The 26123-nt window shown below is 42.6% G+C and overlaps 1 protein-coding gene across 1 annotated transcript in view; it reads right to left on the reverse strand.

The window, feature by feature from the left end:
* Nucleotides 1-26123, reverse strand: part of LOC126284073 (leucine-zipper-like transcriptional regulator 1) — a 137333-nt gene that overhangs the window by 39920 nt on the left and 71290 nt on the right. Inside the window, exons 10-11 of the mRNA XM_049982702.1 lie at nt 13487-13619; nt 11235-11299 (exon numbers count right to left, since the gene is read on the reverse strand). Coding sequence (XP_049838659.1) covers nt 11235-11299; nt 13487-13619 — 198 coding nt within the window. The remainder of the gene's footprint in view (nt 1-11234; nt 11300-13486; nt 13620-26123) is intronic.

Genomic DNA, 26123 nt, shown 5'->3' on the forward strand with positions numbered 1-26123 from the left:
CACAAAGATGATATGATGCACTTGTCTTCTGGAGTGAGAGTGAATGCTGGCTGGACTTATGGCAACCAATAGGTAAAAACCAAGTTAAGGGTAAACAGAGCAGTGACAAAATCTTTTATGGTAACCATCATCAGTTAGTTGAAAGTTCAGTCCTTTTTTTTCTGGTGTGTGTGTGTGTGTGTGTGTGTGTGTGTGTGTGTGTGTGTGTACCTCTGGCACTGCTTGGTGAGTAGATTTTTTTATCAGTCTATTTACATTATATTGTCAATAATTTAATGAAGGCTGTTTCTGTTTAAAAAAATCTGCTTCTTGGAGGCATGGTACATTTCCCAAAACTCAAGCCAGTCATTTGTGGACCAGACACGACTGACTATATGTCAGTAAGTGACATTTCATCATGAGTTCTCACAAATTTTCCAAGTCTTTGTACACTGAAGTTTAGTTAGTTAGTTAGTTAGTTATATTACTTGTTTCATGGATCATGAACACGATTCTTTCACAATGATGTGGAACGTGTCAAAGTACACAAGATTCATTTATCCCTAATCATCATTGTTAGTCTTATATACACTACAATTGTTAATGCTTACTGTATTTCTTTGGCCTATGTCTAAAAATTCATCTATGGAGTAGAAGGAGTTGTCATTCAGAAATTCCCTTAACTTACTTTTGAATGCCGATTGGTTGTCTGTTAGACTTTTGATATTGTTTGGCAAGTGACCAAAAATCTTTGTGGCAGTATAATTCACCCCCTTTTGTGCCAATGTCAAATTCAATGAACGGTAGTGAAGGTCACCCTGTCTCCTAGTATTGTAGCTGTGGACTGTGCTATTAATTCTGAAGTGATCTGGGTTACTAACAACAAATTTCATTAGGCTGTATATATATTGTGAAGCTACTGGCAATATCCCTAATTCTTCAAATAATTGTCTACAAGATGATCTTGGATGAGCCCCAGACATTATTCTGATAATACGTTTTTGTGCAATAAATACGTTCTTTCTTAGTGATGGATTGCCCCAAAAGATGATTCCGTAAGAGAGCAACGAATGAAAATATGCATGGTAAGCTAACTTACTGATATGCTTGTCTCCAAAATTTGCAATGACACTAATAGCATAGGTAGCTGAGCTCAATCGTTTCAGTAGATTGTCAATGTGTGTCTTCCAGTTTAAATTCTGATCAATACAGACACCCAGAAATTTTGAACAATCTGCTTTAGCTAAAGATTTTCCCCCACACTCCGGTGTTATGCCTTTCCCTGTACTGAACTGTATGTACAGTGTTTTTTCAAAGTTCAATGAAAGTCCATTTGTGGAAAACCACCTAATAACTCTTTGAAAAACATTATTTGCATTTTCCTCAGCTGATTCTTGCTTTTTAGGCTTGATTACAATACTTGTGTCATCTGCAAAGAGAACCAAGTTTGCATCTTCATGAATATAATTAGGCAAGTCATTAACATATATTAAAAACAATAAAGGCCCCCGAGACAGAACCCTGTGGTACCCCATTCTTGATACATACCCAGTCTGAAGACCAATTCTAATTTATCTGACTGACTGTTCACACTTTTTGCTACTGATGTACCTCCTCATTATCTCAAAATTGAGCAGATAGATGTAAAGTGTAGCAATTAATTGACTGATTTGTTTGTCTAATCTTGGAATTTACAAGACTGTTATAAAATGTTACCCTCAAGAGTATTAGCCTCAAGTGCAGAGACAAATCACTGAAGTTTTTTCAATGTTTGCAAACAATTTTTTTCTGTTTATAGCTAACAAAGTCTCACCAATGTTCAAGGTTAAGAGATTTTAATCTACAAAATTCCACAAGTTTGACTGTATCACAAGCCATAGTTCCAGATATATTAAAAATCACAAATATGTGTAAGTGAAGTTCGTTAAATGGCTATGAGCACTATGGTCATCAGTCAAGTTTATTATAGATCCGCTCACTGTGCAAGCACTGCCTCCTGTTATTACTGAATTAACCAGTAAAGTTACTGCTTTGATAGAAAAATAACAGGTTAGAAATAAACACTAGTGATAAAATCCTGCTTCTAAAGGTATGCTGCATTATTCACCTTTCAACAGCACTCACACTGTGTTGCAAACAAATCTTCCAAGTTTCTCATACATGCAGTTTATTATATTCATTCACACATATACCTGCTCATAATCCTGCAGGGGTGGGGAAAGCCAGAGTGTTGCGCAGATACAGCTTGACTTGCAGGACGCGAGTGCACTCTGGAAGTGCAAATCTTGGCCAGGCCTGACAGAGACTGATAGAGCTGAGTGAACCAATGCAGCATAAGATGGCAGATACAGATCATAGTAAGGGAAAAGCAGGGTATGAATTGTCAAGGATACAAGTTTTTCCATGACATGTCTTACAACTGACTGCTTGTTACTAATCAGAGAAAAGCCTTTTTTTGTGCTTACAAAACCTTACAACTTCATAAGAAGACATATTGCTGTACACCACAACCTTCACATAAAAATATTTAATTGACAGACCAGTATTTGATCATACAGCCAACCGTCAGTGGCATTTGATTCAGAGTACAAAAACATAAATGTATACATATCAATCTTTGAACATAAGAACCATTTATATATTACAGTAGAAATATAAGAATACTTACATGTTTTGTGTATCTTAATCATGTGAAAACTGAGTAGATCTAAAAAACTCCATGGATATTTAAAGTCTAATTATAATCAAATATATGTGATCACCATAGGGTGCATTGTGTGTCTTATCTGTGTGGTACACAGGTTGTTGCTTAAATGTGTTATAGTTGTCAAATGCTGAACCATCACAATTCTTGGTTGTGTTGGACACTATTGTCATGGGGTGAAAGCTTGTAACTTGTGGTCAGGCCATAGAGGCTAATATAAAAGGACTCTTAATACCTCAGATACCATATTTAAATACATCTGTAACATGCACTTACTGTGTACAACGTGACCATCTGAAGAGTCACCAGGTGCATTTTCTATAGTATTTTGGCAGATATTTGCAATTTCATTTTGCAGTGTGTAGCTGGAATCAGCTCAAACAAATACTACTCATCACGTCTTTCATTCAACGTCCAGTGCTAACGGAAAGGGTTCATTTGATCCCCATTACAATCAAAATTAATTTTTAAAGTGGAGTTTTATGTTCTTGTTTGATAGAGAGGTCCCAGACCAGTCAAGTGCAATACCGTATCTATTTTATCAATATGTATTAACAGGGACAACATAACATGACGAATAACCAGTAGTCCAGCAGTTTGAGCACTGCCTGTCTGTTGTGCAGCAGCACTGCTCACTCACTGCTGAAATACTGTTAACTGTATGTAATATTCATTAACAATTAATGAGTAGAATGTGTACAGGTAATACATTTGTAAACACTTAACATTATATGTACAATGGAGTCGTCATATAAAAATTTGTAGTGTGTATTGTAACAATAATTTTGTACACCAAACATTTATGACCAACTACAGAAGTCCATGAGCAAGAGTTTTACAGAGCTGCCTTCACTTAAGTGAGTTCAGTTGAGTCAAGCAGAAGAGAGTTCTGATGCTATTGCAAGCACTGGCCCACTGATAGAGTAAAACTACAGTGAAAAGCTAATCTCAGACTGTTCTCGAGTTCTGGAGTCATTTCTACACACCATAAGGAAAACACAGTGGCAAATTATACTGCTGGCTTGAGACATCTGGAAAAATGGAACCAGTTGTACTGGCTAACTTGCAACTCTTTACAAGAAAAACAGTTTGAAGTGGGGAGGAAATAGTTTAGGCAATGGTTATTCTGTATCAGTGAACCAGCAGGAAAGATAGCTTTTACGGCAAGATTCATCTTGGGTTCTTTCAAGCAGTTATTGACAAAGTGATTAACGGTATACTACAACCTAAGATAAGTAGTTATATGATTAGCAGAGCCAAATGCTCTTTCTGAATTATGTGGTTATTTGGAATACTACTAAGCGAAAACTGTGCTATGAATTTTCATGTGGTCATTTCTTTTCATAATCCACACTTACAAAGTAGTATCCTTTGTGCTGTTTTGAATCATAACATTCTACAGCTAATCATGTTAACTTGATGAATATTAAACCAATGATTTATATCATCCATTGCCTACAGACCTTTAACAAACATTGAACCGAAGTGTTGTTCACTTGAAACTGTCTCATATACGTATACGAAGCTACAGGAATTACACTGCAACAGACGGTAACTGTTCGATTTATAAAGTGAAGTGAATTCAAGCTGTAGCCAAGTTTGTGAAAGTTAATATTATTGCCACATTTTTCAATTTTTACGCTACTGTACAGAACTTCACAGCAGACAGTAAATTTGTGTGAAATATTTTCCAATCACTGTCACATCAGTTATTATTACTGGCACAATGTTACGTAGAGATTCTATTTGATTCTGACCATTTTTTAACAAAGACTAGGTATTACACATGGTAGTCACCACACCAAATATTGTACCTCCTACACAATTTGGCAGCCTTACAATCAGTATCTTGCTTACATTATTATTGTGATAAATGTTATTGAACACTTGTTATGTGTTGTGTCATAAAATGTATTACTACAGGAAGTATGCATGCCATGATAATGGACCGGGTCTAACAGCCTCATGGCTGAAGGAGCTGCTGAGCCGTAAATCTGGCAAACATAGCCCAATCGGGACAAAACAAAGGCCGGGTAAATACAGATACGTCTAGCACAATCCCCACCCCAAGATGTGTGGGCAAGGAAGCAACAAGAATTAAGCTTCTGCATGCTTGTCTTCAGATGATGAACATGGGGCAGCCAAACCAGCTTTTTATTAAAAAGGGGACTCAAGAAATGGGACTGTGCTACAATGCCCAGGTGCTGGGCACTTAAGTAGAGTTATGGTTCAGGATGGACCATTGTGCAATGGCAGAAAGGGGTGACCTGAGTTTTTGCAGCACAGAACTGGAAACCATGGTAAAAAGTCCATGGAAAGGCCCACTGAATGGCACCTTGGAGACAGCAATCAGCAGAGGCTACCAAATGGGAGCTATACGAAATGCAAAAATAATTGACATACAACATAGGGGTGACATGTTGCCCAACAGAGGTAACTAACCCACTGATGGTGATGAGAAAGGGTGTGAGACACTGTGGGATGCTGTTCTCTTGGATCTGAGAGGAGCTGAGTGAAGTGCCGACTGTAACCTGATACAACCGGTGGGATAAAAGCTGATGAATAAAAATCAGTAGGGGGCCTTGAAAGCCCCAGTCATAGAGATATGTAAAATGTGGTGATGCCAAGAGGTGTCTTAAGACTGTGATAAAGTGTTGACATTTAGGAAAAAACCTGTTGGATTGCTGTTTCCAACTTAAGCAGATGGTCAGTTGTGGAACATACCTTCCAGAAACCACATTGATAGGGGGGGGGGGGGGGGATGATGGAGGGGGAATGCCCCACAATTCAAAAACTGGCATCATCTGTGGGAAACCATCCTTTCAAGCAGCTTACAGAGTATGGTAGTCAGACTAATCAGTCGGTAACTGTAAAGAGGTGTTGAGTTCTTGCCTGGCTTAAGGATTGGGACAATTATGCTATCTCTCCATCATGAAGGGATGGCATCTTAGAGGCAAAGACAGTTGAAAACCCAGAGGAGATGTTGCCTTTGGGGAATATTTAGGTGATGGATCATCTGGCTGAATTGAATGAGACTGAAGTTGCCAGTCAGTGAAGGGTTCATTACAGGATTTAACTTGGTGGGGAGTGAAACATACGGGGATGCCTTTAACTTCAAAGGTAGCCAGATAGGAAAAGCACACCAATGCTTTCGCAGAGTGGGTCACAAGGTGTTCTGCAACAACTGATAAACGAGTAAAAAAAAAAAAAAAAAAAAAAAAAAAGGAGATTGTAGAACAAGACCCAGAACAGCTGACAGTCGTCGGTGGCCTGTAAAACCACAGAGCTTGGCTCACACCTGAGATGAAGAGAAATACATCCCCAGGGAGGAGACATAGCACTGCCAGTGTTCCTTCTTACTGTGGGTGTGACCTTTAGCAAGAAGTCACTTAAACATGGTCAAGTTGGTCGGCAAGGAGTGTCATTTGAACCATTGCAGGGCTCATTGGCAACCTTAAAGAGCTATTACAATGTCTTTAATCCACCACAGCATCAATTGATGGCAGACGGAAGCTATAGAAAGGGCAATGGCAGTTCCAGCAGTGTGAATGATTGCATCTGAGATGCTTCGCACAACCTCATCAGTACTATCCAACAGAGAGGCAGCAAATGTAACATGTAACAGCAGAGGCATACAAAGGCCTGATAGCTCTGTGAAACAAAGGTCACTGTGTAGTGACCAATATAGCAAAGCCAAAGATTAGCAGAAGAGATCATTAGATTGATAGCCGAAAAGGTGGCATAGGTGGCACTGAAATGGGTTGGAGAACCTTTGTTGAGGTGGCATGTATCACAGTCTGTGACAAGCTCATCAATTAGAAGGTTCCTACCAAATGAAGTGGTACTCCCCCCCCCCCCCCCCGCCCCCCTAGAGGGGGTGGTGTGTATTAAGACCCGAAGTAGGAACAAAGGGAGGGGAGAGGAGGGGGGAGGGGAGGGGAGGGGAGGGGAGGGGAGGGGAGGGGAGGGGAGGGATTGTTGGGTTAATGTGATCAATTCAACGTAAGTAAGTGGCCTGTCTGGAGGTAGGTAATCACTGCAAACGGTAATCACTGAGGTTATGTGCACCTGCACAGCTATTGCCTCTAACGAGGTATGAAAGGGACTCCATTCACTGATGACATCTGTACAAAACAAACTACAGACCCTTCAGATGCCCACCTGGGACCAGCACAGTTCCAGCACAACACACAATAACCATGAAGTGTTGGAGAATAGTATCAAAGTGCATTTCTTGGAAAGCAATGCAAACTGCAGAAGAGGAAACAAGGTGGTGGTGTTTTGGCAGGTGATGATAATACCCATTAGAATTCCACCGAATGATCATGTGACTGATAGTTAGGTGTGAAGGGGCCAGAAGGACTGGCCACACCACGGGGTCACTGCTTGTGATGGAACCACATCCACAAACATCAGCTCAGAATCTGACTGCGTGAGGGGATTTGATGTCTGGGGGAAATGGAGAACTCTTGTCACAGTTCTTCTTCTTCTTCTTCTTCTTCTTCCTCCTCCTCCTCCTCCTCCTCCTCTTCATAATCTTTTGAGGGAAAGGTTCATCCAAGGGGGCACCTGCATTGAGCATGGGGACAAATGAAGCACGGGGACCCACAAGCTGGGGCTCCTTCAGCCAGTATTTGATGTCAGGACTCCAGTCTGAGGGTTGCTGGGCAGAGGGATCCTGAGAGGAAGCCCTGTCACCAGCACACACCAAGGAATGAGAATGCTTCTCTAACCTGGTGCAGGAAGTGGTTTTCAAAGAAAGCACCACAGTAACCACGTGATGAGAGGAGGGTGTGATTTTGATTAGGTAGTTGATTTCTTGGAGGGGGAGGGGGGTGCAATAGTCATGACATTAATGCAATGGTCATCATAATCATGAAATGTAGGCATTCATATCTCTTCTATGCCTTTGCATAAGACAGGCGGTCAATAGAGTCACCTCTTTCTTGTAAAGTGGCAGACTGGCGGACAAGTGTGGTGTTCTGCCTTGTTGACACAAAAAGATCGATGTTCCCAAGGACTACTTTCATGAAGTGATCTTCCTTGGAAGTGATATTCTGGGTCTGCCGTGTAGCGAGATGATTTAGGCCCAATGTAAAACCATATGAAACATACAATAGGTGGTGGGACATAAGGTTTCACATCCTACCTGTACACCATGACCTTAACTTTCTCTGGGCCAACATTCCCTTCAAAGATTAAGCTAAAGCTGCCTACATCCATACAATCATGCCTGGGCCCTTTCTGCACATGTCTGATAAAATGTATGCCTTGCCAGTGAAGCTTAGTTCAGAGCTGCTGCTGATCTGTTTGGAGTGTAAACTCTCTGTGGAACAAGATTCCTTGGACCATGTTCAAAGTTTTGTGTGGTGCAGTGGGCACAAATGTGTCACATACATGATCACATTCCTGAAGAACTGCAGATTGGCCAGCAGAGGAAGTTTTAATTAATAAAGAACCACTTTGCATTTTTCTCAGAAAATGTCTTTGATGGTTTCCAAAAAAATAATGGTTTCATTGCAATAAAAGTATCCCCATCAGCCCAAGTACAAACAAAGTATTGGATAATGTGTTTCGCATTCAGACATCTGGCTTGCCCTCTTCCCATGGAGAAGAGGAGGAAACATCGTGGTGGCACATCTCTCTTTCCCATCTGAAGAAACTGCTGGAGCCATGCAGCCACCAGCAGAAGTAAGTTTAATTCATTTCCTGTGTAAATCTTCTGCTGTGGTACCACATACTCTGAATGGGAGCTCTCCCCACATGTGCCACGCAGCCACAGCAATGGTTATCTGGCCTGTAAACTGTTATCTGGCATCCCCGTGACCCAGACATGAAGGGCATATACTCCTTGGCTTGTGTGGGGAGTTTCCAGCCCATCCACCAACAGTATGATCACTGTATGGTCAGGGGGCTTCCAACGAGCATGCACCTGAACACCCCCCCCCCCCTCCCCCTTCCTCCTGCCCCCACCAAATAATGGAACTGCTACCCTGCTAGGATTGAGGCATAGTACATTTGCAAGTAAGGAAGGATGCAAAGAGAGAATAGCAGAAAGGGTAGAATATACACTGCACAATCCACACTTCTATAAAATTTGGAAATGGAGTAGTAAGTCAAACTCAAGACCCAAGACCATAAGTCAAAATTGAAAACTTTTAGAATGCTGGATGGGAAGAAAACGAGTGAGCAAAATCACAAACAGATCCAAGCACAATCGGCACAAAGGCAGCAAGGAAAAGAGAACAGTAGAAGGATAGACTTGCAGCACTGAGAGGGAAGTAATGCTATACGGGTGGCTGTCCCGTGGTGGGCAAGCACATACGAAAGAGATAAGAGATGTGAATCCCCTGGAGGGGGTGCTTGGCCATCCCCACCCAAAGTGTGTGGTTAGTGGAGAACAATCACCTATAAAACAGCCCGGCTGCAAGACTGCCTGCATGTCACCCATTTGCCTACCCATGGGCATGTGAGTTGGAACAGTCTAATGTAGACAATGCAGTCTGAAAGGTATACAACTGTGCATAGTTCTAGATCCAACAGCTGTGCAGGTGCTGCCACAGTGTTTTCTTTCTCTTTATACACCTATTGAATGTGATTCTATAATGGAATATCTCTGTGCACCACCACTGCAGCACTTATTTTAGTATTTTGTGAGTGTAAAGTTTGATTCATAGCACCATGGCATTTTTCTATATTAAAGCAGTTGGTGAATGCATGTACGATTAATAGAGACTACAGTTCTACAGGAGTGAATGGAATTTTTTTTGTGCCCAAAATACATAAAAGTGCAAGGATTGTGTGTCTGGATGCTCAGTGTCTCTCAACAAATTGCACACTGACCAGAAAGTACAGGCCTCCAAATGGACAAAAAGTTTTGAGAGGAAAGTCTAAAATATAGATTTTTAGGACAGATAGTATAAGTACAATATCCATCTCATTCACATTCTAATGGGTATAATTCAATCTTTACAGTCTTAATGTGCAAAGGGATGGTATCACACAAATATCCTGCATGATAATGTATACTGCATAAGCTGCTATTCCATATACTGGTATATTCTAAGCACTGATTATCCAATTCTGGTGCTCTATCTTTAGCTAGTGCTCCTCCATAATAAGACATCAGAGAATGAAGCAAGCAAAAACAAGTTAATTATTTATTCTCTCAGCATAGTGCAAGTTGTGTATGGGGGCACAAAATAACATCTGCCTGTGAATTGTTTGTTCATCTTCACATTACAATACCTTTGAAAATTACAGGTTTTCTGCATAGTTCTATGTTTGCAGACACATTACACATACCGTCTCTGTATCTGCAGACATTAACATAACACATAAATGCACACCTCACCTATAATAATGGCATTCCTACCCAACAGGCTGTGCACATTTGAGTATTTAGTTGCGTTACAAGTCATGTTGCTACAATCTCATTAAAATTACTTGTTATTTGACACACATTGGAGCTGTCTACCTCCGATCAGAGCACTCAACATCCTGCCTGAACTGTTTGCAATTACCAAACTGCCACAACAAATAGTCAGTTTATTTCCAACTGCTTGTATGTCATTTTTCTTTATGTGTTTGGATCCTGAATCCTGAGTCTGGCCCTTTTATTTTGCATTTCTAGAATTGAAATCACATATTTCATCATCATCATCATCATCATCATAATCATCATCATCATCATCATCACAGAGATCTGCCTATAGTAGGTAAGCTTCATATGATACTGCACAAGGTCAAAAATTTACATGAACTTGCTATCCATTAATTTCTACTGTCCATGAAACCGTGAGATTTAAAATGCCATTTTTATATTCAAGCAGCCAGCATAACTTACAGTATTAATACATGATATCTGAAAATCTTTCTCAGAGATGCCCAAAGCATTTACACACATAGGAAGTTTATACGTTAAACAGGTCATTTATGTTTGCTGACAGATACTTCAACACTGAAAGCTAAATAATTTTAGTAGATGAGAATGCAGTTTTCCCAAACCAGGTGCAAAGCATAGAGTGGACTCTGGGGAAAGACAGGAAATAAACTGCTGCACACTTATCTGAAACTCAATGATGATTTCATGCACAAAAAATTGTTGAGTGAAGTTTCAAGATAAATAGCAAGTGCGACAAGATCCATGATATTAATCATTTCCATTTCTGGATGGTCTTGTTCTTCATTTCTTGCAGTGTAAATAAAAATATTTTGTGCACATGAAAAAGGGATGAGAGAATGAAGAGGCTTTGAGGCGATTACGTCACTTTAAAATCAAGACAAACAGCATAACACATCATGCATGACATGTTTAATTTCAGTCTTCTCCAGCCTAAGTATTTGTAATGGCAGTGTGAAGACAATATATTAGATCTGATACACATACATTTTCATTTTTGAACCACATATTTTTTTTAAATGATTCTGTAACTTAATCTTTCTGATACTCAGGACTCTAATATATTAATGCTATGAAGAATTTATGAAAAGGTTAACTAGCATAGCATCATAGAAATAGTGCCATGGACACAGTTGTTGAAGTGTTTACCTGCACTGCAAGTCTGTACACGTCCATCATCAACAAAACAACTCTGTTGCAAACTGGATCCTCAACTGCAAAATGAAAAAGAAAAGTAAGCAGTCATACAACATAACACTTATTATTATTTTTTCCGTTTTATGCAGTAAAGCTGACAAGAAATGTGTGTAAATAAACGTCCATTGATCTGATTATAAGCTCACTTCTAAAGAACACAGCCAGCAAATAATTATGATACAGCTGACAATATGCACAATTCTTGGGAAAAAATAGGGTTGCACCAGATGTTGCAGATAGCAACACAAGAGTATAATTTCAATCAAACTTTTACTAATTAATTTTGCGTATGTGCAGAAAAGGAGTAGGGAGCATGGGAACTGGCATCAAGGGGGAGGGGAGAGGAGGGGGCATAGGGGCGAGAGACAGAGCTGGGGCGACATGCCAGGGGGGGGGGGGGGGGGAACCAGATCTGGGGCGGCATGGGGAAGAGAGAGAGCTGGGGCGGCACGAGGAAGAGACAGAGCAGGTGCGGCACGGGGAAGAGACAGAGCAGGTGCGGCACGGGGAAGAGACAGAGCAGGTGCGGCACGGGGAAGAGACAGAGGAGGGGGCTTGGGGGAATCGGAGGAGCCCTGGCGCAAAAGAAGTAGTGGGGGGAGGGGATGAGCAGGGCGGGGAAGGGGGGAGCACGGCGGGGAAGGGGGGAGCACGGCGGGGAAGGGGGGAGCACGGCGGGGAAGGGGGGAGCACGGCGGGGAAGGGGGGAGCACGGCGGGGAAGGGGGGAGCACGGCGGGGAAGGGGGGAGCACGGCGGGGAAGGGGGGAGCACGGCGGGGAAGGGGGGAGCACGGCGGGGAAGGGGGGAGCACGGCGGGGAAGGGGGGAGCACGGCGGGGAAGGGGGGAGCACGGCGGGGAAGGGGGGAGCACGGCGGGGAAGGGGGGAGCAGGGCGGGGAAGGGGGGAGCAGGGCGGGGAAGGGGGGAGCAGGGCGGGGAAGGGGGGAGCAGGGCGGGGAAGGGGGGAGCAGGGCGGGGAAGGGGGGAGCAGGGCGGGGAAGGGGGGAGCAGGGTGGGGAAGGGGGGAGCAGGGTGGGGAAAGGGGAGCAGGACGGGGAAAGGGGGAGCAGGGCGGGGAAAGGGGGAGCTGGGCAGGGAAAGGGGGAGCTGGGCGGGGAAAGGGGGAGCTGGGCGGGGAAAGGAGGAGCTGGGCGGGGAAAGGAGGAGCTGGGCGGGGAAAGGAGGAGCTGGGCGGGGAAAGGAGGAGCTGGGCGGGGAAAGGAGGAGCTGGGCGGGGAAAGGAGGAGCTGGGCGGGAAAGGAGGAGGAGGGCGGGAAAGGAGGAGGAGGGCGGGAAAGGAGGAGGAGGGCGGGAAAGGAGGAGGAGGTGGACGTGGAGCAGTAGGAGGAGGAGGGGAATGAAGGAGGGGGGAATGGAGGAGAATGAGGAAGGAATGGAGGAGGAGGAGGAGGAGGAGGAGGAGGAGGAGGAGGAGGAGAGGGGAATGGAGGAGAATGAGGAAGGAATGGAGGAGGAGGAGGGGGGGAATGGAGGAGGAGGAGGAGGAGGAGGAGGAGGAGGAGGAGGAGGAGGAGGAGTGATGGAAAAGAGAGGAGGGTGAAAGGAGGAAGATGTAGCTAAATGGAGGGAGGGTGGGTGGGTGGGTGGGTGGGTGGGTGGGTGTGATAGATGGAGGGAAGGAGGGGGGGAGATAGATGGGTGTGAGGGAGATGGGGGAGAGTGTGTGTTAAAGGACATGGGTGGGGGAGTGGACATAGAGGGGGGTGAAGGATATAGAGTCGGGATAAAGTACATCGTGGAGGGGGGGGGGGTTATAGGAGAGAAGGAAATGAGAGGGGAATTACAGAGTGAAACCAAAATTGCTATTTACTAGCAGATTCCAGTGGATGTAGGTTTCAATAGTTAGACAGTACTGAAGACACTTGCAAAGACAGATTAACATGGAGAGTTGAATCAAACCAGCCTTTATGCTGGAGACCACATGATGACATGCCAGTACTTTTATTTTCTTTGAATTGTACTCATCTGTTTCTGAGTTGTCATATCATAAAGGTGTAACAGTAATGCTTTGTATTGCATTTGATAAGAAAACTCGTATTTTACATAAAGCATAAAATAACCACCAAACACATGAGTGACAGAGATGTTCATGATGTACTGCAAATGCTTGTGTCCTTATTATCACATATCAATCATTGGTATTCATAACAGTTAAGCTTTTTATTATTTAAATCTACTCACTTTTCTTGGTTGGATCAATTCTATCTGTGTATATGTAATTTAAGACCATTTCGAAAGCTTCAGGAACTGCATCACGCAGTCTCACTTCCAGAAGTGGTAAGTCTTTAAATGATACTTGTGTTGTGCCAAAAACCTGCAATCACGTAAAAATTAATATGCTGGAATATTTAAAATAATTTTTTATGAGATAATTCCATATTTCAAATGTTAGAATGCAAGTGCATAATATATAAGCCGGGTGATAGGATTATACTCAAAAAACAAAACTGAATATAAATATGGTAGTGAATATGTCTGATGTAAAGAAAATAATGTAAGGAGTAAAGTTAATAAATCAGCAAACAGTAAAGGCATTGAGCCTTGAAAACTGAATAAGACTGACATACTTGAATAAGAACTGATAGGTAAGGCCAAAGAGGACAGGAGGCAGTGTAACTGGAGGAAAAGGGATACGAACTGTAAAATATCCAGATGATTAAGTAACACACTGATGGAATCAGAAGAGGAGCTAACGTACATGTTTTTGGGTACTGCAAGCAAGGGTTAGGGGTATGGAATGAAGATAAAAATAGGAAAGACAAAAGTGAAGGGAACAGGCTCTAAGGAAGAATCAGTTAACATATTTGTAGACAGAAGTGAGATAATATCATTTCTGTACCTGGTAAGTTTAATGACATGTAGAAGAAGAAATAAGGATGATATATATGGGAAAGAAGGCATTTAAAAATGTGAACCAATTTCCAACAGAATAATTCAAATTGAGCAGAGGATAAGATTTGCTATATTTTATGTCTTGAGCCTAGGGATAGTGAATCATGAACCATCAAAAAGGAAGAAGAAAGAGATTTACAATGTTTTGAAATGTAGCTATGAAGAATGCTTAAGGTGAAGTGGACAGAAAGAGTTAGGAATGAAGAAGTAATGAAGAAAACAGAAGAAGAAATAAGATTATTTAGCAGTGGCCAGAAAGAGGAAAACCTGGCTGAGATGTATACTGCATATGAATTGTCTACAACAAAGAATTATAGAGGCAAAAATGGAAGGAATGGGAGGAAGAGATAGGAAAAGAATTGGAATGATGGACAAGATTATACATGGATGAACACACAAACAGTCAAAGGAAGATGTTCAGAACATAATAATGAGCCTTCAGTTGAAACCTTTCACGAGACAGATATTAACAAGAAGGAGAACAAAGCCTGACCAGTCTCCTTTTTTTTATCTAAAATTTTTGTAACGCAGAATCACACAATAACATATTATTGCCACATGAACACACATTTAAATCAAGTGTTTTCTTAATAACTATGAAATCGGTACCTATCTACTTTCACAAAACTTACTCAAGGTCCAATTCACTCCCTGCCTTGCCACTAACTGAAATGAAATTCTGTTTATACCTGCATACGAGTAGAGATATGATGGCACATATTTTGAATCAACTCAACTCGTTGGCATGACAGTCCTTGCAGAATCTTGGGATCCTTTATCACCTACCTCCATTCCTCTCTGTCCACAACTTGCCTTCTCAAATCCTGACTCCCATAGCTTTGAGATACTTCTCCATATCTTCAAGCCACCTTTTTCTGTGTTATTATCTTTCCCTTCTCTCTTTGCACTTTCCTACAGACACTTTCTTAACATCTGCATCTACATCTACATCCATACTCCGCAAGCCACCTGACAGTGTGTGGCAGAGGGTACTTTGAGTACCTCTATCGGTTCTCCCTTCTATTCCAATCTCGTATTGTTCGAGTAAAGAAGGATTGTCGGTATGCTTCTGTGTGGGCTCTAATCTCTCTGATTTTATCCTCATGTCTCTTCGCGAGATATACGTAGGAGGGAGCAATATACTGCTTGACTCTTCGTTGAAGGTATGTACTCGAAACTTCAACAAAAGCCCGTACCGAGCTATTGAGTGTCTCTCCTGCAGAGTCTTCCACTAGAGTTTATCTATCATCTCCGTAACGCTTTCGCAATTACTAAATGATCCTGTAACGAAGCGCGCTGCTCTCCGTTGGATCTTCTCTATCTTTTCTACCAACCCTATCTGGTACGGATCCCACACTGCTGAGCAGTATTCAAGCAGTGGGTGAACAAGCGTACTGTAACCTATTTCCTTTGTTTTCGGATTGCATTTCCTTAGGATTCTTCCAATGAATCTCAGTCTGGCATCTGCTTTACCGACGATCAACTTTATACGGTCATTCCGTTTTAAATCACTCCTAATGCCTACTCCCAGATAATTTATGGAATTAACTGCTTCCAGTTGCTGACCTGCTATATTGTAGCTAAATGATAAGGGATCTTTCTTTCTATGTATTTGCAGCACATTACACTTGTCTACAGTGAGATTCAATTGCCATTCCCTGCACCATGCTTCAATTCGCTGCAGATCCTCCTGCATTTCAGTACAATTTTCCAATGTTACAACCTCTCGATATACCACAGCATCATCCGCAAAAAGCTTCAGTGAACTTCTGATGTCAGCCACAAGGTCATTTATGTATATTGTGAATAGCAATGGTCCTACGACATTCCCCTGCGGCACATCTGAAATCACTCTTACTTCGGAAGACTTCTCTCCATTGAGAATGACATGCTGCTTTCTGTTATCTAGGAACTCTTCAATCCATTCACACAATTGGTCTGATGGTCCATATGCTCTTACTTTGTTCATTAAACGACTGTGGGGAACTGTATCGAATGCCTTGCGGAAGCCAAGAAACATGGTATCTACCTGTGAACCCGTGTCTATGGCCCTCTGAGTCTCGTGGACGAATAGCGCGAGCTGGGTTTCACATGACTGTCTTTTTGCAACCAATGCTGATTTCCACAGAGCAGATTTCTAGACTCCAGAAAAGTCATTATACTCAAACATAATACATGTTCCAAAATTCTACAACTGATCAACATTAGAGATATAGGTCTATAGATCTGCACATCTGTTCGACATCCCTTCTTGAAAACTGGGATGACCTGTGCCCTTTTCCAATCCTTTGGAACGCTACGCTCTTCTAGAGACCTACGGTACACCGCTGCAAGAAGGGGGGCAAGTTTCTTCGCGTACTCTGTGTAAAATCGAACTGGTATCCTATCAGGTCCAGCGGCCTTTCCTCTTTTGAGCGATTTTAATTGTTTCTCTATCCCTCTGTCGTCTATTTCGATATCTACCATTTTGTCGTCTGTGCGACAATCTAGAGAAGGAACTAGAGTGTAGTCTTCCTCTGTGAAACACTGAGTTTCTGGCATTCTTCATAAGTGACCAGAGCATCTTACTCTTCCTTGCTAGATTTTCAGTACAATATTCATCTGTTGTCACTACTCCACATACTTTTCTCAAAATCTTCCTTGTCCACATTAATAACCAGTCTCCCTCCTTTCCAATAATCAACCAGCCTTGTGATCCATACATTATTATATGTCATAATACAGTCAAATGTATTTGGAATTTTGTATTCCAACTAACATTTCTTGCCTTGAATACATTCTGCAATGAATAATAGCACTGGTTTCCACTTTCTATCCTTTTTTGAATTTCTACTGCAGTGTTATCTCTTCTGTTACTATAGAATTTAGATATTTCAAATTTTCAGTCTTTGGTACTCTTTCCCATTTACTTTTACTGATGTCTCTCCTCTACCCCACCAATATCTCCCGCCATCATACACTTTGTTTTGCCTATAATCACTTTCAGTCCTAACTTCCATGGTGCTGCCTCAATTGCAGCACAACTATACTTCAAAGCTCTGATATTCCTTGCAATTAATGCTACATCATCAGTGTGTGCTGCCACCTGGACGTGCTGGTTAAATATTGTTCCCTCTGGGTTTGTTGTCATTTGTTGAATTACCTTCTGTAGTGCTAAGGTAAAGAGCAGCAATGACACCACATATCCCAGCTGCAGCCTCCTCCCCTCTATTCCAACCTTGCAAACTGTTTCTTTCATTGTCATTTTGGTCCACCTCACTAATTTTAGTGAGATTCTAAAATCCTTCAAACTTTGGAGAATCTTATTCCTGTTTAGGCTGTCATATTGTCATGTAGAAGGAGGTGTAATTAGATGAATGATGAACACTAACTTCACTTAACGAAGGTTTATTCACCACTTGCACATACAAGAGCGCGGAGTGAACTGTCTCTGGCCAGAACACACACAGTATATATACAGCTACAGAACATTCCAGTACAATGATTCTTGACATTTGTGGATACTTCTAGAATGTACTCGAACCAAATATAGAAATTAAAATTGTGGAGTCCAGTTGAGTTTTGAACTCACAAACCCTTCATGCAACACTTTAGTATTATAACCACTACATCACGGTGCTATTCAGCTTCTTCTGCGACATTGCTCCCTCCTTAAGTGAACAGTGCCTCAATGTTACATCCTCCTAGTCCGGGAACAAGTCATCGGTCCTGCACACTCAAACTCCTCGTGACTGATTCTTGCCCTGGCGGTGATCTTTTTAGAACTTCTTTTGCGGCTACACTCTTCATCACCTTTCCGCATGTTGCCTGTTGCTGGACCTTCAAATTTACCCTAGGTTTCAGGATCTTTATAGGGCTTCATTCGAAGGATGTAGACCGTATCTCTGATCTTTCGTCATCTTCTGTCGGGGTCGAAATCTTCGACTTTGTAAGTAACATCAGGCAACTGTCTTACTACCTTACAAGGTCCACAGTAGTGCCTAAGGAGCTTCTCAGAGAGACCAACCTTCCGAACAGGAGTGAAGATCCAGACGAGGTCACCAGGCTGGTACACAACAGGGCATTGGCTCGCGTCGTACCTTTGGCATTTGTTTTCTTGAGCCTGCAGCGTGCGGAGTCGAGCTAACTGCTGAGTTTCCTCAGCTCTGGTTAACGCCTGGCCGATGTAGTCATCATCCACGTCATCAGGATTTGACAGAAACAGTGTCCATCATCATAGTCTCCACACACCCATGCACCAGGGAAAATGGCATAAATCCTGTGGTGTATCGTTTTGGTGGTGTTGTAGGCAAATGTCACAAAAGGTAGCACCTCATTCCAGTTGCACTGCTCAACATTGGTGAATATCGATAACATGTCGGCCAAGGTCTTATTAAGGCATTCAGTATGCCCGTTAGTTTGCAGACGGTAGGCAGTCGTCATGTGATGAGTAATGTTGCACCGACGGTTTATGTCTGTCACAAAATTCGATTGAAAATCTTTCCCTTTATCCATAATTAACGATCTTGGGCCACCGTGTTTCAATACAATGTCGTCCACAATGAATTTAGCTACCTCGAATGCTTCAGATGTTTTCACGGCTTTTGTAATGGCGTAGCGCATCAGATAATCAGTGCAAACAATAATCCATTGATTGCCACTAGCAGACATTGGAAATCTTCCACGGTCAGTCCGAACACGCTGGAAATGCATTTCAGCTGGTGGAAATGGTATGAGTCGGCCTGGTGGTTTCTGAGGAACTGCCTTTCTCCTCTGGTACTCTCAACAGTGTGACACATAGTGATGGACTCTCCTAAATAAAACTGACAAGAAAAATCTCATGCGGATCCAGTCATATGTCTTAATAAACCTACATACCCAGCCTCAGGTGTGTCAGGGAATATCTGTAGAACATCTAAGCGCATGTGTTTAGGAATCAGTGGTAGCCTCCACAGGAATCAAAGTTTTTCTTGCAGAGTAATCCATTAGCTACATTAAATTGTCTTTTCACATCCTCTGACCAATTTAAGGCAAGCATAATTTGAGATACCTTGGCGTCCTCCTGCTCCGCTGAGAGATCATAGAGTGCAGTGAGACAGTCAATGTCTTCATCAAAGTCTTGATGGTCTTGCTCAGGGTTTCTTGAGAAACAGTCAGCATCCTGTTGTTTTCTTCCACTTTTGTACACTATTGTTATGTCATACTCTTGAAGACATAGTGCCCACCTGGCAAGTCATCCTATTGGATCCTTAAGACCTGTCAACCAACAAAGTGAATGATGGTCTGTAACAACTGTGAATGGCCTTCCATAGAGACAATGCCGAAACTTGCACATGGCCCAGATCACAGCAAGGCCTTTTCTTTCTGTAGTTGAGTAGTTTTTCTTGGCTTTTGTAAGTGTCCTAGAAGCATAGGCTATAACCTCCTTTTTTCCATCTGTAATTTGCACCAGAACAGTACCGATCCCATACCTGCCGGCAACTGTGTGTAGTTCTGTAGGTGCTCTCTCATCACACAGACCAAGTAAAGGGTCAGTAGTCAGAGCTTTTCACAGCACATTGAAAGAATCTTGTTGAGCACCAACCTAGATAAATTTAGCATCAGCTTTTAACAACTAGAGTGGCCTGGCTCTGACACAAAAGTCTTTGATAAAACGGTATAAGAACTTAATCCAAGGAAGCTTCTCACATCTCTGATACTTTTAGGAATAAGGAAATCTAATATAGACTTCGTTTGACACAATGTGTCCAAGTGTTTTGATTTCTTTTGCTCCAAAGAGACACTTTCTTGGATTAAGTTTCAGTCCGCCTTGTTAGAGACACTTAAGAACGGCCCTCAGTCTTTTTACGTGTTCATCAAATGTCTCTGAGAACACTAAAATGTCATCTGAATAACAAAGACACATCTTCCACTTCAAGTGACTTAGAAGATTATCCATCATCTGTTCAAAAGTTACTAGTGCACTACATAAACCAAACGACATTACCTTAAACTCATACAGGCCCTCAGGGGTGATGAATGCAGTTTTCTCACGATTAGCCTCACCTACTTCAATATGCCAGAATCCCGAGTACATGTCCATGGTTGAGAAAAACTTAGCCCCCTTCAGACAATCTAGTGTATTGTCAATTTGTGGAAGAGGGTAAACGCCCTTTTTAGTTATCTTAGTAAGCTTCCTGTAATCAACACAAAAGCGCCAACTGCCATTCTTCTTCCTGGCGAGGAGCACTGGTGGTGACCAAGGGCTCTGCGAAGGCTGAATGATGTCATTCTTCTTCATTTTCTCTACCTAGTTGTGAATTATTCAACATTCCATTGCTGATACACGGTATGCTCTCTGGCTTATTGGTTGATTGTCTCCCGTGCTAATCTGGTGCTTCTCCATCAATTTGTCTAATTTTCTCTTCACCTGTGGATTGAAGCATTCAGAGAACTCTTGAAGAATGGCAAGTAGCTTCTTCTGTTGCTCCTTAGTGAGATCTGGTGATAGTCAAGCTAGAAGATTTTGTTTCATCATGGCAGCACTAATTTCGCCCACAAACTCGGCATGGGAGATTCCTATGATGCTCAGCTGTCCTTCAAGTAATGGCTCAGCATTTGCTACACACATGCATCTTGGAAGGATCTGCAGTTCTCGGTCACAGTTAACTATCCACAATTCACTTAATCTGTTCTTAAATGAGACAACAGAGGCTGGGATGACCAACTTATTCTTCAGTGGTATGCTTCTCTTACATTCCACTACAAGATCCATGGGTTGATGTATGGCATGACACGTGACAGTTACCTTTCTAGCGCTGACTGCAGGAATGATTACTTCATCCAGCACACAGTCTCAACACACTCGGATGCGCATCTTCCTGGGCACAGTATCTCATCTCGTCTAGAATAATCTTTGAGCAACCACACTCTATAATTATCTGAGAAGCTTTCAAAAACTCCCATCCGAGAATGACATCATGACTATACTCTTGTAAGATGATGAATTCTATGGGTTGTGTATGGCCAATTATGTCCACATGAATGACATTTTCCTGTATGTTTTACATATTTCCCATTAGCCATCTTCAGCAGAGATGTTTAGCTATTGATGAATAAGGTTTTCTTCAACTGGCAATGGTACTTCTCCAAAATAACTGAATACAATGCTCCAGAGTCCACAAGAGCTTGGGCTGGCAGACCATCCATGAGGATATCTATGTCGTTTCCTATCATTTTTGTTGTGATTGATGGCAGAGGATAACTCTCTTCGGTGGCCCTACCTCCAAGGAAGGTCGCACCCTTTAGTTTTCCATGTTGCGGCAGCTAGGTGATCAGCTGGAGCTTCTAAACAGCGATGGAGACCCTGATCGGTGTGTTGGGGAGTGTCCTCTCCAGCAGTTAGCTTGCGGCGATGGTGACCTACGTCGTCCTGCACCCACATCATCTTGTTCATGTTATGTTGGTTTACTTTACAACTAACATAAAATGTTGCTTACAGAAAATTTACTATGGTAAAAACGTATCATCTCCTAAGTCCTCCAGCAGAGAATTACTGAAGTCAACCCATTTCCTTTTGTCGCTAAACTGAAGAGCTTGTGCTAATTGTCGTCTGTATAGTTTATAGACCAAACAATGCCTTAACATTCGCCAGAAAATCGTGTAAGGCACTGCCAGTTCTCTGCTAGCATGATGAGTAGACTTTTGTGGACTCTGCTCAAACGTTCGCCTAATTCTGTCCACCGTGTCATCAGAAGCGTGAGATTGACCTGGACACTTACCTTTGCACAAGCATCCTGTCTCTTCAAATTGGTGATACCAATGATGAAAGTTTTTTTGGGAGCAGGAGGATCAATGCCAAAATGCTGCCAAAAAGCACACTGGACAAGCACACTGGCTCACTCTTTCCAAACTACACTCTTTGTAGTGCATGCCATCTTACTTTTGACTGACTGAAAACTGAGAAGATGCACTGATTGATGTCTATTTGCGATTTTCTGAAACTGCAGACCACGCCCATAGGAACAACCCATATTTCCTTGCCAGCATGTCCCAATTTTTGTATCTATTACCATCTAAAATCAGGTCACTCGTTTTGAAATACACTGTATTTTGACTACTTAACCACAGCAGGCCTTTGTTGATTGTCATCACCTGCTGTTGCAATCACCCCATGGTGGAAGACTAATGTACATCTTTTTCAGCACCAGAACCATGATATCATTCAGTTTTACATATTCTTTCTGATTACAATTACTGGGTTATTCAGCATTTTCTATGGCCCACCTGAATGGTCACATTACAGTTTGTGGCTACCAGTACTTGAGTTTTATCAAATAGAATCCGGCAATCACTTGGATGCAAAGTACATTCTGCAATAGCTCATGTGTCTGTTTCTCCCCTTCTACGGTTGCCCTTTGTTCTCATATTCATTTTTCGACTATTCTGTTGTTAGTACCCATGTAAAAATCTCCAGAACTATATAGAATATTGTAAATTTGTGTTTTTTCGATGGTTTGCAAGCTGCCTTGACTGACTTTAGGTGTTCCTGTATCTTCCAGGTGGGTTTGTAGATTACAGTGATAATCTGTTACATCAAGTTCCTTTCTATGCAGTCACTACTGGCAAGAAAAGCTTAGCTTTCAAAAATATCTTACACCCTTGTAATCTATTTGTGGTTGTCTTAACACTCTGTGTCTCAGTGGAAGAACACCCATTCTTGAGCACTGCACTGGTACAACATTCCAATTCTGTGTCTGGCAGTTCTAGTTGACATATGATCCTGGCTCTATCAGTTTTATAACACCCTGCTTTTGTTGTGGGCGGTAATTTGAATTCTGGTGTAACAGTATATGTGCGTGGGTTTTTTGAACATCATGTGACATAAGCAACCACCCTCTTTCTTGAAGACTAGTGTATCAAGAAGATTTAATCTTCTATGTACCTTCTCTTTCACAGTAAACTGAAACATCAGATTAATCTCATTCAGATGTGCATGAAAATTATATAGTTCCTTTCTGCTGCGTTTCCACAACCACATATTGTTGGCAGTTTCTCGAATTACTCCATGTAAAAACTTGCAATCACCAGGCTGAAGGCACACCCCGTAGCTATGCCACGAGTCTGCCCACAGAACCTAATGTTCTATTTGTAGTATGAGATCATGATACAATACTTGAATAGTTAAGGAGGCAAAATTCGATTCAACTGTTCTAACACATCCTCATTAAGCAAAACTGTGGTAAACAGTGATAGCACATGAAAATTAAGAACCATGTCCTCTGGTGAACAACTATGCCATTTAATTTACTAATGAAATGTGCCACATTCTTGATGTAAATTTTATTGGCTCACATGTGGTCATAGTAGTGTTGTCAAGACCTTAGCACTGGAATGGGTGGTGAACCCATTCAGTTGTGCTACCACACCACAGCTTTATGGGCTGCTGAAAACTCATAAAAAACATGTTCCATTGATTTGCCAATATATTTGATTATGTGAGAGGGGATACGGCATTCATAGTTGCTTTCAATAGATCAGATTGTTAATAAAGTTTTTTACTTGGAGCTATGAGAAAATTGCATTACTGTGTGCTGAAAAAAAAAGGCTCAATCTATGGCACATGATAAACTGGTTCTGCCACCATGACAATTCTCAGTCACATACCCCTCTCAGAGTGTCCCTTTCTAGCCAGAAACTGCACGACTACTTTACCCTACACAGCTTATTCATCTGATCTGAAATAATGAACTAAAACATTACATCCACCTGCTTAATAGCATGTTGGTACACTTTGGAATGCAATATGGCGGTTATTCTGTGTGGCATGTATTCACAAAGTCCTTGGTTGGTTGCCAGAGATACGTGGCACAAGATGTGTATGCACAGATCACACAATTACTATAAATTAAGCATCAATAGTTTGTGGGTGTGGAGTCGATTCTTGATAACATACCAGATTTATTGCATTGGGTCCAGATCAGGCAAATCTGATGGCCAAGAAATCAACATGAGTTTTCAATCATATTCCTCAAACCACTGTAGCTTGATCCTAGCATTGGGAACTGGACAGTTATACTGCTGCAAAATGGCATCACACTTGGGAAGACATCAAGCATTAAGGGATGCACATAATCCACAGCTGTCCAGTGCCTTTGGTTACTATCAGGATGTCCGCCATAGCATAACACTACCTCCATCGGTCTTTGCCCATGGAATGGTGTATGGTTCAAGCAGCTGTTCATTTGGATGGTGGTGGTGGTGGTTGTTGGGATGTTTAAAGGGGACAAAACAGCTAAGGTCATCAGTCTCCCATTCCAAAAACAGGCGAGACGAAAATTTATGGAGCAGGTGAAACCCCAAGGGGGGAGGAGACGCCCCTCCCCCCAGTCACTGAAAGAACACTAATGTGGCAGCGAACGCTAGAGACAAGAAGAGTACAGACGAACACCGGACAGAAAGAAATGGAAGAAAAGAAGAGGGCCGGAGACTGGTTGACTGACCATGAGAACAAAAAAAAGGGAAAGAGTCAACCATCCGAATACACACTAAAATCTGCAACCAATGAGAGACTCGAGGACAAGAGACACAGAAAGGGAAAGGGGCAGGACCCCCCTAAATGGAACCATAAAAAGGACTACCATGGATAAAATTTAAAACGTCGTCAGCCATGGAGGCATCGTCGCTTAAAACCAAAGGCAACGTGCCCAGGAGATTAAAAGACTGCCGGAGGGTGTGCAGTCGGGGACACTCCACACTGACACAGGGGGGGGGGGGATCCTCCTGACACAAAAGATGTCTGTGCGTCAGGTAGGTATGGCCGATGCGGAGCCGACACAGGATGACAGAGTCCCTGCGAGAAGCCCACAGGGAGGACCGCCACACATCTGTCGTCTCCTTAACAGCCCGCAGTTTATTTGGCGAAGTCAGGCTACGCCACTCATCATGCCACATCCCAAGCACCTTAAGACACAATGCCAGCTGCAGATCACGAGCCAGGAGGCCGATTTCCAAAGTGGGGGTGTCGATTGCCCCTTTGGCCAGCCTGTCGACACGTTCGTTCCCCGGGATGCCAACATGACCTGGCATCCAAACAAAGACCACCGAACGACCAGAGCGGGTAATGGCAAAAACAGACTCCTGAATAAAAGATACCAGAGGAGAAGAGGTATAGCAGCAGTCGATAGCCTGGAGGCTGCTCAGGGAGTCAATGTAGATGACGATGGACATACTTGAGCAGGAACGCATATGCTCAAGAGTGCGCAATATGGCCACCAGCTCTGCAGTAAAAATACTGCAGCCAGCCGGCAAGGAGCACTGTTCAACATGGGCAGCGTGAGCAAAAGCGTAGGCAGTACGACCATCCACCAGGGAATCATCAGTGTAGACAGGCTCACAGCCTGAAAATGAGGCGAGGAGCGCAAGGAAACGGCGACAGAGGGCCACAGGCAGAACCGAGTCCTTGGGTTCCCGTGCCAAGTCCAGGTGGATGGACGGCCGGGGCATACACCAGGGAGACGTGGGTGCACAGACCCGGAAGGATGATGGAGTATCTGGACTTACCATTGACCAGTTGTAACAAGAAACATCATTCATCTGACAAGGCGATATGTTTCCAGTGATCCATGGTCCATTATCAGTTATATTGTGCCCACTGCAATTACAAACTGGGTCAACATGGGATGTATGGGGTCATCCAGTGTGGAGACCCGCATTCAACAATGTACACCGAATGGTGTGCTCCAATACACTTGAGCCTGCACCAATATTGTAAGATGCCATAGACCACCACCTATCCCATTTTACAGAGCTGGCAAGCATCAAACCTTCACATTCTGCGATGAAGAGTGAATATCCAACACCTTGCCACTGTCCTTCAATCCGTTTCCATACATGCTGATGACAGTAGCATGCAAACAGCTTCTCCATTTCTGCGATGCTTGTCCCCAGGGGCAGGGACATAACAATT

The sequence above is a fragment of the Schistocerca gregaria genome, chromosome 8 (genome assembly GCF_023897955.1).
Source record: "Schistocerca gregaria isolate iqSchGreg1 chromosome 8, iqSchGreg1.2, whole genome shotgun sequence".
NCBI classification, from domain to species: domain Eukaryota; kingdom Metazoa; phylum Arthropoda; class Insecta; order Orthoptera; family Acrididae; genus Schistocerca; species Schistocerca gregaria.